At 38.3% G+C, this 11,032-nt stretch overlaps 2 protein-coding genes across 3 annotated transcripts in view; both read right to left on the minus strand.

Annotated features, from left to right (window-relative positions):
• Positions 1-11,032, minus strand: part of LOC127451283 (nuclear factor 7, ovary-like) — a 140,044-nt gene that overhangs the window by 48,136 nt on the left and 80,876 nt on the right. The gene's annotated exons all lie outside the window — the stretch shown is intronic.
• On the minus strand, positions 486-6,751 carry LOC127451300 (cold shock domain-containing protein C2-like). 2 transcript variants are annotated; one of them, XM_051715877.1, is made up of 4 exons: positions 6,626-6,751; positions 2,911-3,165; positions 2,688-2,810; positions 486-1,457 (listed from the first exon to the last, which is right to left on the minus strand). In XM_051715877.1, exons 2-4 carry the CDS (start codon positions 3,087-3,089, stop codon positions 1,295-1,297), a joined length of 465 nt encoding a protein of 154 aa, XP_051571837.1. In that variant the 5' UTR covers positions 3,090-3,165; positions 6,626-6,751; the 3' UTR covers positions 486-1,294. The 2 variants fall into 2 exon arrangements, with proteins under 2 accessions (XP_051571837.1, XP_051571836.1); XM_051715876.1 differs by lacking the exon at positions 6,626-6,751 and having other exon boundaries at positions 2,911-3,615.

Genomic DNA, 11,032 nt, shown 5'->3' on the forward strand with positions numbered 1-11,032 from the left:
ATAAAATGGTTCTACTATGCCAACTGTTGTCCATTAGTTGGATTATAAAATGCTGCTTTTACCCTGAAAAACTAAATCAGTGCAGTATCAGTCTGTGATGCTTCAATTCCAGCATGAATAATTATCGAGCGAATCTCACCAAACCTGTTGTGAACATGTCTTGGACTATAGGTCATATTTCAACCTAAAATCGAAATGTTTTTGCACATAAAATATTTTTTAAAAATGTTGCATTGCAAAATTGTTATTAATATTATAATTCAACTGACAACTACACACATTTCCCTCCAGAACCTCATTACTTTTCACTCAATATTCTCCATTATAATTTTTAATAATTTTGTTTTGTTTATCTCCGTATCACACATATGCATTTTTTGCATTTCAATAATCAGAATTTGGGAGGAAAATTTGCTTAATTGTCATAAAAAAAAATGGTTAGCATTGTGACATCATTTTTATGGTACTAAAAAAGGTTTTATTTATTTTATTTTATTTTTTTTGCTGTGAAATATGAGCTGAACGTTTTCTTGACGGGTTTCATGAGATTCACCCTATTACCATAAATTTAGCATAAAATTACCCACAATTAATGCATAAATAAAAATAAATAGAGCTGAAAACTGCAACGTGTGTTGATCGTACAGTGTGTGCCTCTAAATCGCTGATTTAAAGGGACAGTTCACCCAAAAATGAAAATTCCCTCATCATTTACTCACCCTCATGCCATTCCAGATGTGTATGACTTTCTTTCCTAAATGAAGATTTTTAGAAGAATATTTCAGCTCTGTAGGTCCATATAATGCAAGTGAATGGTGACCAGACCTTTCAAGCTCCAAAAAGCACATAAAGGCAGCATAAAAGTAATCTGTTTCTCACCCACACTGATCATATCACTTCTGAAGACATGGATTAAACCACTGGAGTCGTGTGGCATGAGGGTGAGTAAATGATGAGAGAATTTTCCTTTTTGGGTGAACTATCCCTTTAAACTCTTTCACAGTTCATGAATTTTAGGATGTGCGACCATCCTACATAATCTCTTTCTCTCTTTGTTTCCACCTATAGAAACATACTCTACACCAGTACACAGCAGTGTTTACATAATTGCATAGAGGACGTTTCGGGCCTAAACATTCACACGACACGTGTCTACCCTGATCTCGTCTTGTAAACTCATGTAACACATTCTCTGCATTCACCATCTTCCCTTTGACCTTCAAAAACCCTCCCATGATGCTTTGCTCTACAGTCGTCCTTTTATTATGTCCTCACAATCCTCTCTGCTCCGGTCCTACGAGCTGATGATCTGTCCAGACCAGGTCTCGTGTTTGGTTCCTGGTTTCAGGTGGGTGATGGTGACCTCTACGGCCTGCACCTTCAGGTTCTTGGGTGGGACTGGACACACCTTATACGTCACCTCGTCTCCCTCCATCGGAACATACTCTCCTTCAATACTGTAACACCATAGACAGAAACAATAACCAGCGGAGAACATTACTGGGTTGAATTTAATGCCGTAACCGCGGCTTAACTAGTACTGACGTGGAACATTCAAACGGGTGCGCTATATTGCGAAAAAGTTTATGTTTAAAACATTTAAGTCTCCATATGCATGTCAGGCATATGAGGTTTCGTTTGAAAGCTTAGAATCTGAACTTGTCAGAGATCACCATCACTTCTGCATTTGTTACTTAAATTAACAAAATAAGGCCTTAAAACATTCGTGTTGAAAATTAGCGCCCTCTAGAGGTAATGGGGTAGAAATGTTTATATGAATATAAAAGTCCTTCATATAGCACATAAATGGACATGTCATATATCAAATGAAAGCTCTCATTCTCAGGAATGTGACTGTATCATTTATTTTGTTGCAGTAATACCACAGTTCAAAAGATTTTCAAAAGAATCACAAAGTGAAATATGATTTCTGTAAGTCATCATATACAAACGTCTCTTTTATGCTCCGATAACTGCTGCTGTAAGCCCCAAATAGCTAAACACTTTATATCTGCTTTTACCTTAGTTTTCTAGAAAATTAGCCATTGTTTACTTGTCTGTGAGCTTGCTTGTGTGTATAATCCAATGTCATATCTTAGATGTCCAGAACAAAATATGCCATCAAGCAGGAAAAGCAAGCTAAATAAATCATCAGAAATATATGTTATCTTGTACTGATTATAATATATTTTATTACGCAAAGGGGATGATCTCAGCTTTCTAATGTCACCTAGATTGAGCTTCTAGTCCACTCAGAGGCCGAGATATTCAATGAAATAATGAGAGTGGTGCTTGAACTGAAAATTAGACTGAATGTCTATGGATGAGGGCTAAAATGTGTTAGAGCGCCATCTACATTTCAGATCTGTATATTGTGATGGAATGTGAGAGAGGTACAATTCTTTTATCTAGTGCTTACTGCCACCTAGTGGAATAAAATAAAACTTTTCAAAGTGAGAGAGAGTGAACAGAATTACGTTTACAAATTTAGGACAAAAAAAAAGTTTTGTTTTTCAAAAAAGGGCTTTTTGTTTATCATAAGATTATAAACGCATGCAATATTATTTATGAATAATTGGAGTCTTTTTTTTATTTGGGTGATTCTCTGAAAAATTAGACCAATTTTTTGCATGTAAGTGTGAATGGTGAGCTTTCAAGTTTTTTGAGTTTAAGGGGTTGTGACTCACTCTGAGATGTGCACAAAGATGTCCTCTCCTCCATGAGCCGGTCTGATGTAACCGTGACCCTGTGACCTGGAGAAGTTCTTACACACACCCTTAAAGATGGGACCTGCGTTAGCACGTACAGTCCTGCAGAGAGACAGAGAGATTTCTGAGATCTTCAAGGGTCAACAGATGCTGTCGCCTGTAGGGTTTAGAGTTAGATCAGCGTCGTGTGTGTTTGTCTTACGTGGAGTATGTACGTGTGCGTTTGGTGGGCAGTGGACTGGGTAATTCTCCCGGCTGCAAAGTTCTTCTCTCCCACATGCCACTGCCCTCTCGCAGGAACGGGAACGACAACGAGAGCGGCACTGAACGCTGGGACTGCAGGGACGAGTCCGCTGGGGACGACAGCTCCGGTTCCGCCATGTGTTTCTTCAGCACAGGACTGATGTTGATATTTTATTTGTTTGCTCTCTAAACTCCTGTTTAGCATTCACAGACGCTGCAAAAGAGGCATATAGAAACAAGTTACGGCAAATAATTTGTGTGATTTCCCCTCTGCAGACCCGACTATCCAAATGACGCCAATGTCAAACGTATTTGTTGTTGACATAAAGCAAGCTGTCCGTGTACTTTGCTCTGTTTTGTATTTGCAGTAGTACAGCTTGTGTTGTGAGAGACGTGCAGTAAAACAGCTTTTGCTTTGGCAATCAGTCTGTTTGCACAAAGGCCCCATGTGTGTTTAAATGCAAGATGTTTTGTGCCTGGGGCGTGAGGGACAAGCATCCATTGTGACCAAAGAGAAGCAGACTGTGACGTGGCCCTAAAAAACACGAGGAACCGTTTGTTAGATCACACTGTATATTTATCATTATTGGTTTGATAAGCTATGTTCACTGATACTATCTCTGTAGTATACATTATGTGGGTTAATGACACAACACTCATTTTTTTGTCCATATCTATTAAAATATTTAAAAATGCTTATACACCTCTTCTATGCTACACAGATTTTCAATTTTTGAGTAGAAAGTAATTTTGATATTTTTTTAAAGTAAAAAATGTCATGTGGTGTAACCATCCACAGGCAGTCATTAAAAACTATAATTCTTGGAAAAATAAATGTTGGCATGAGCAGTGCAAAATAATCTTTTATTATTATTTCTTTAAAAATTAAGCAGTGAAAAAACTGTGCTTTAACATATGATTAATATCTAAAAACACTTTTGTCCACCAGATCAGAGTCATGTGGTGTAACCTTGAGAAAATCTCTTGATATTTTTGACATAAACATTCATGTTATTAATTTTTTTAAATGTTTAAAAACCTCTTTTGAAATCAATTATTTAGTTTTAGTTTATACTCTCACGCATTCAAGATGCAAGGAAATTATTTTAATATTTTTTTTCTTAATGGTTATACCACATGACGTTTTGAAAGTCATCAAATTTTGTTTTCTGTAGAAAATGCTAGAATGGTTTTTTTTTTACCAAATTGGACACAAAGCATTTTAAATTAGATTTTTTAAAAGATTTTTATTTTTATTTTTAACACCTTAACATTTTTTTATCTCTGAAACAGAAATAGTTATTTCGCATTTTGTTAAAAAATTTTTGTCAGTCCATCAAATGTAGCAAATCATCCAGGTATTCCATGTATACAGATAATTTACATACTGTTCCCATACTATTTAAAACAATAGACAAAATATAGTGTTAAGTATAAGAATAGTAGGCTATCAGCAGTATGCTAGCATTCCATTCAAACCTTTCTGAGATCATGAATTAAGTGTACTTCACTTGCATTTACTGCCAAATGTTTATTATTTAATAACAGGTTATTCATTTATGAATGTGTGACGCAATCTGTGCAACACTGCATGACTTTAGCTGTGTACTTACTCACAGCATGTGGAGACTCATGCTACTCTACACGATCCACGCACAACTTACCACGCGCCCCATTGAGAGCGAGAACCACTAATCATGACCACGAGGAGGTTACCCCATGTGACTCTACCCTCCCTAGCAACCGGGCCAATTTGGTTGCTTAGGAGACCTGGCTGGAGTCACTCAGCACACCCTGGATTCGAACCCGTGACTCCAGAGGTGATAGTCAGCGTCAATACTCGCTACTTCCTACATCCTACTTTCGGCCAAAAAAAATACAAAATACAAAATCAATATGCCTGGGGCCTGGGTAGCTCATTGAGTATTGACACTGACTATCACACCTGGAGTCGCGAGTTTGAATCCAGGGCGTGCTGAGTGACTCCAGTCAGGTCTCCTAAGCAACCAAATTGGCCCGGTTGCTAGGGAGGGTAGAGTCACATGGGGTAACCTCCTCGTGGTCGCTATAATGTGGTTCGCTCTCGTTGAGGCGTGTGGTGAGTTGTGTGTGGATGCCGCGGAGAACAGAGTGAAGCCTCCACACGCGCTACGTCTCCACGTAACGTGCTCAACAAGCCACGTGATAAGATGCGCGGATTGACGTCTCAGACGTGGAGGCAACTGAGGACTTAGAGCGCATAGGGAATTGGGCATTCCAAATTGGGGATAAAAAAATTTAATAAATAAAAAAATAGAAATAAAAATAAATCAATATACCTCAATGCACATCAGCATGACTTAATAATAAGTACTTAATAAAATTACTGACACTGTCCAAAATATCTCGGCAAAAATTGAGACGTTTATGAATATAAACAGTGCTAAGGAACGCTTGACGCGTAAACTGGCAATATGACGTCAAAGCCGCTGGCGCGCAACTCGTTCTTACGTCATTATTCAACACTGCACAACTTTAGGGTCACTGTGTACTTTGCCATTTAAGATATCGCTACAATACTTAAAAAAACTAAGTATATTTCGTGAGGACTCAATTTCTCATACTACTTTCGGCCAAAAAATAAATCAATATGCCTAAATGCGCATCAACATCACTTAATAATAAGTTCTTAACATGATTAGTGACACAATACAAAACACTGCGGCAACAATGTCCAAAATTGACACGTTTATGTAAATAAACAGCGCTAAGGGCGTGACGCGCAAACTGACAATGTGATGTCAGAGCCCGCTGGCGCGCAGCTTGTTCTTGCCATTATTCAACACTGCATAACTTTAGGGTCACCGTGTACTTTGACATTTAAGATATCGCTACAATACTTTCAAAAATAAATAAAAATAAAGTATATTTCGTGAGGACTCGATTTCGCGTCCTACTTTCGGCCAAAAAAATAAATCAATATGCCTAAATGCACTTAAACATTACTTAATAATAAGTATTTAACATAATCACTGACACAATCCAAAACACACGGCAAAAATGCCAAAATTGAGATGTTTATGTAAATAAACAGCGCTAAGGAGCGCGTGACGCGTAAACTGGCAATGTGACGTCAGAGCCGCTGGCGCGCTGCTCGTTCTGGCGTAGATGTCGCTACAATACTATAAAAAAATAAATATAAACAACGTATATTTCATGAGGAACTAAATCAATATGCTTATTATGCACATCAACGTCACTTAATAATATGTTCTTAACATGATTCGTGACACAATCCAAAACACTGCGGAAAATATAGACAAAATTGAGACGTTTATATATATATATATATATATATATATATATATATATATATAAACAGTGGTGAGGAACGCGTTAGTGACGATCTATTTAATTACAATATATTTCTTTAATTTCCACTTCCCAGTCAGCATGACTCGTTTCCAGAATGTTCTTGATGAAGAAGAGATGTGTAACACACATGAGCTGTTAAACTACACGTGTTCTGGACATCACAGCCGGACATAAACAACAAACATGAGAAGAGATCCGCTCAAATAAACAAACAAACTTTATCGTTTAATCTTTATATTGTTGTATGAGCTTTGCTGTTTTCTCTAGGAAACCAAACAGAGAAGAAATACATTAAAATAGAAGTAAATACATGAACTTACAGCTGGTGTGTGGACTCACAGATGTTATATAATGAATGTTGTAAAGCTCGTGTGATGATGACAGAGATTCCCGGGAGAACCGAATCCCGGTGATGACGGAGAGTCATTCCCAGCACTGTGATCGGGGGGGGGGGGGGGATTCATTGTCTTTTTCATTTTTCACATTAATTTCACACGTGTCTATTACACATATGTGGTCTTGTTTCATGAATACAGCCTATACTTTATTCGCATTCTACCTCGAAAACACACACACACTCTCACAGTCACACACACACACACACACACACACACACACAAAAGACACACACTCACACACAACACATACAACACAGACACAACACACACACTCACACACACACAACACACTCACAGTCACACACACACACACACACACACTCACACACACAAAAGACACACACACACAACACATACAACACAGACACAACACACACACTCACACACACACACACACTCACAGTCACACACACACACACACACACACTCACAGTCACACACACACACACACACACACACACACTCACACACACAAAAGACACACACTCACACACAACACATACAACACAGACACAACACACACACTCACACACACACAACACACTCACACACACAAAACACACACACTCACACACACACTCACAGACACACACACACAACACACACACTCATACACACAACACACACACACTCACACACACACAGACACACTCACACACACACACACTCACTCATACACACAACACACACACAGACACACACACACACACTCACAGACAACACACTCACAGACACACACTCTCTCACACACACACACAGATACACACACACACAACACAAACACACTCACACACACACAGACACACTCTCACACACACACACACACACACACTCTCACACACACACACAACACAAACACACCACAGACAGACACACACATACACACACTCACACACACACACACAGACACTCTCACACACACAGACACACTCACATACACACACACACGCATTAAGGGGAATTATGTAAATTACATATCTGACTGCATGGAATTGCATATAGTTTTTTTGGAATTGGGGCATATTGTAACACAGTGTTATAACGTGCCTGGTCGGCACAACTGGGATTTAAACCTGGCTGGTCACTTCTGCTATCTGAGAATTAAAAGACTATGTAAGATGCTAAAAGATTGGGGATTAAAATGATACCATGTTTGCCTCATTTTAAATAAACGGTAAAAACAAAGATGAAAATTGACTCTTGTGAATTTTACTTTTGCTACTTTAAAATGAACTTTTGGCGATATCTTCCAAAGTTTTTTAAATTTTTCCTTATTTTTTTTATCTATACAGTGTTGATATGGCAACAAGTAAACAAATTAAGTTCTGTCTAACCAGCGTGTGTGGAAACGTTAAACCACGTGTGTGACAACTAACCCCGCGTTAGTTTGAGCCCCACACTCCCTTACGCTGCAACCCCCCAATGTTCAAGCCAAATCTACACCCTTGATTATATATACTTATATATCTGATACCATCACTGTACCAACTGTACACCCATCAGACGGATACAAACTACAAAACGTGCAGATTTATGAATATCAGATTAAAATATAACATCTGATTCTTTCTGCCACCTATACACATCGCTCTGTTTCATGAGACATGACCATATGAGTCACATAATCCTCATAAGCATAAGTACTTTTAAATACAATTTAATACATTGCAAAAAGCAGATGATTCATGAAGGTGCAGCTCTAAATGTGTTTCTGACGGTCATGGTGAACATCCCACCAGCAAAACCAGTTAATAAGACAGAAGAGACGGTCTCGTTAACTGTTCCACCAGGAGAGAAGACCCAGACCAGGTTCACTCACGGATCCGTGTAGAAAAATAGAGATTCATGTGAATATCACAGAAAGAAACAAAGAAGTGGTGACCAGTTATTTCACTTAAAATATACACTTTCCCTTCATACAATCATTAGTAATCTAAAATCCTGATGGCAGCCTAGGAAGTCCATGGACACACTTATACCTGTGCTATCTGTGTGCCGTTACATCTCACACACAATGTGCATGACACACGGAACATAGTTTTTCTAGATGTGCGTATTCTCCGTGTACAGCCTACAGGGTTCGTACAGATGTTTTAAAGTTAAACTCAAGGACTTTCAAGCATTTTTATTTGTTTTTAAGGACTATGCTCAAGATGTCATTAAAACAAATTCTTTATTTGTTCAGTTTAAATAAAAGTATTTTATTTATTCAGTTAATTAATTACTTATCATAAGTACAACATATCTACATGTACTCACAGTAACAATTCTTGGTTCATTGATGATGAAACTGATGTGCATTTGTAATGTGCTCATTAAAACACACTTCACATTCCAACAGAAGCGAATAACCGCGTCTGTAAACAGAAGCGTATAACCGCGTCTGTAAACACAAGCGAATAACCGCGTCTGTAAACAGAAGCGTATAACCGCGTCTGTAAACACAAGCGAATAACCGCGTCTGTAAACAGAAGCGTATAACCGCGTCTGTAAACACAAGCGAATAACCGCGTCTGTAAACACAAGCGTATAACCGCGTCTGTAAACACAAGCGAATAACCGCGTCTGTAAACACAAGCGAATAACCGCGTCTGTAAACACAAGCGAATAACCGCGTCTGTAAACACAAGCGAATAACCGCGTCTGTAAACACAAGCGAATAACCGCGTCTGTAAACAGAAGCGAATAACCGCGTCTGTAAACAGAAGCGAATAACCGTGTCTGTAAACAGAAGCGAATAACCGTGTCTGTAAACAGAAGAGAATAACCGTGTCTGTAAACAGAAGTGAATAACTGTGTCTGTAACAGAAGAGAATAACTGTGTCTGTAAACAGAAGTGAATAACTGTGTCTGTAACAGAAGTGAATAACTGCGTCTGTAACAGAAGAGAATAACTGCGTCTGTAAACACAAGAGAATAACTGCGTCTGTAAACACAAGTGAATAACTGCGTCTGTAAACACAAGTGAATAACTGCGTCTGTAAACAGAAGAGAATAACTGCGTCTGTAAACAGAAGAGAATAACTGCGTCTGTAAACAGAAGAGAATAACTGCGTCTGTAAACACAAGTGAATAACTGCGTCTGTAAACACAAGTGAATAACTGCGTCTGTAAACAGAAGAGAATAACTGCGTCTGTAAACAGAAGTGAATAACTGCGTCTGTAAACAGAAGTGAATAACTGTGTCTGTAAACACAAGTGAATAACTGTGTCTGTAAACAGAAGTGAATAACTGTGTCTGTAAACAGAAGAGAATAACTGCGTCTGTAAACAGAAGTGAATAACTGCGTCTGTAAACACAAGTGAATAACTGTGTCTGTAAACAGAAGTGAATAACTGCGTCTGTAAACACAAGCGAATAACTGTGTCTGTAAACACAAGCGAATAACTGTGTCTGTAAACACAAGCGAATAACTGTGTCTGTAAACACAAGCGAATAACTGTGTCTGTAAACAGAAGTGAATAACTGTGTCTGTAAACACAAGCGAATAACTGTGTCTGTAAACACAAGTGAATAACTGTGTCTGTAAACAGAAGTGAATAACTGTGTCTGTAAACACAAGCGAATAACTGTGTCTGTAAACAGAAGCGAATAACTGTGTCTGTAAACACAAGCGAATAACTGTGTCTGTAAACAGAAGCGAATAACTGTGTCTGTAAACAGAAGTGAATAACTGTGTCTGTAACAGAAGAGAATAACTGTGTCTGTAAACAGAAGAGAATAACTGCGTCTGTAAACAGAAGCGAATAACTGCGTCTGTAAACACAAGTGAATAACTGTGTCTGTAAACAGAAGCGAATAACTGCGTCTGTAAACACAAGTGAATAACTGCGTCTGTAAACAGAAGTGAATAACTGCGTCTGTAAACAGAAGAGAATAACTGTGTCTGTAAACAGAAGAGAATAACTGTGTCTGTAAACACAAGTGAATAACTGCGTCTGTAAACAGAAGTGAATAACTGCGTCTGTAAACAGAAGAGAATAACTGTGTCTGTAAACAGAAGAGAATAACTGCGTCTGTAAACAGAAGAGAATAACTGCGTCTGTAAACAGAAGAGAATAACTGCGTCTGTAAACAGAAGCGAATAACTGCGTCTGTAAACACAAGTGAATAACTGTGTCTGTAAACAGAAGCGAATAACTGCGTCTGTAAACACAAGTGAATAACTGCGTCTGTAAACAGAAGAGAATAACTGCGTCTGTAAACAGAAGAGAATAACTGTGTCTGTAAACACAAGTGAATAACTGCGTCTGTAAACAGAAGTGAATAACTGCGTCTGTAAACAGAAGAGAATAACTGTGTCTGTAAACAGAAGAGAATAACTGCGT

This window comes from Myxocyprinus asiaticus, chromosome 14 (genome assembly GCF_019703515.2).
Source record: "Myxocyprinus asiaticus isolate MX2 ecotype Aquarium Trade chromosome 14, UBuf_Myxa_2, whole genome shotgun sequence".
Classification (NCBI taxonomy): Eukaryota; Metazoa; Chordata; class Actinopteri; order Cypriniformes; family Catostomidae; genus Myxocyprinus; species Myxocyprinus asiaticus.

What these genes read in the sequence shown, in the direction of transcription:
- LOC127451300 (XM_051715877.1), bottom strand. Translation starts at nt 3,089, where the DNA reads ATGGCGGAACCGGAGCTGTCGTCCCCAGCGGACTCGTCCCTGCAGTCC. An exon ending in CGCACACGTACATACTCCAC is followed by an intron (nt 2,811 to 2,910) that starts GTAAGACAAACA and finishes GTCTCTCTGCAG; the next exon opens with GACTGTACGTGCTAACGCAG. An exon ending in ATCTTTGTGCACATCTCAGA is followed by an intron (nt 1,458 to 2,687) that starts GTGAGTCACAAC and finishes ATGGTGTTACAG; the next exon opens with TATTGAAGGAGAGTATGTTC.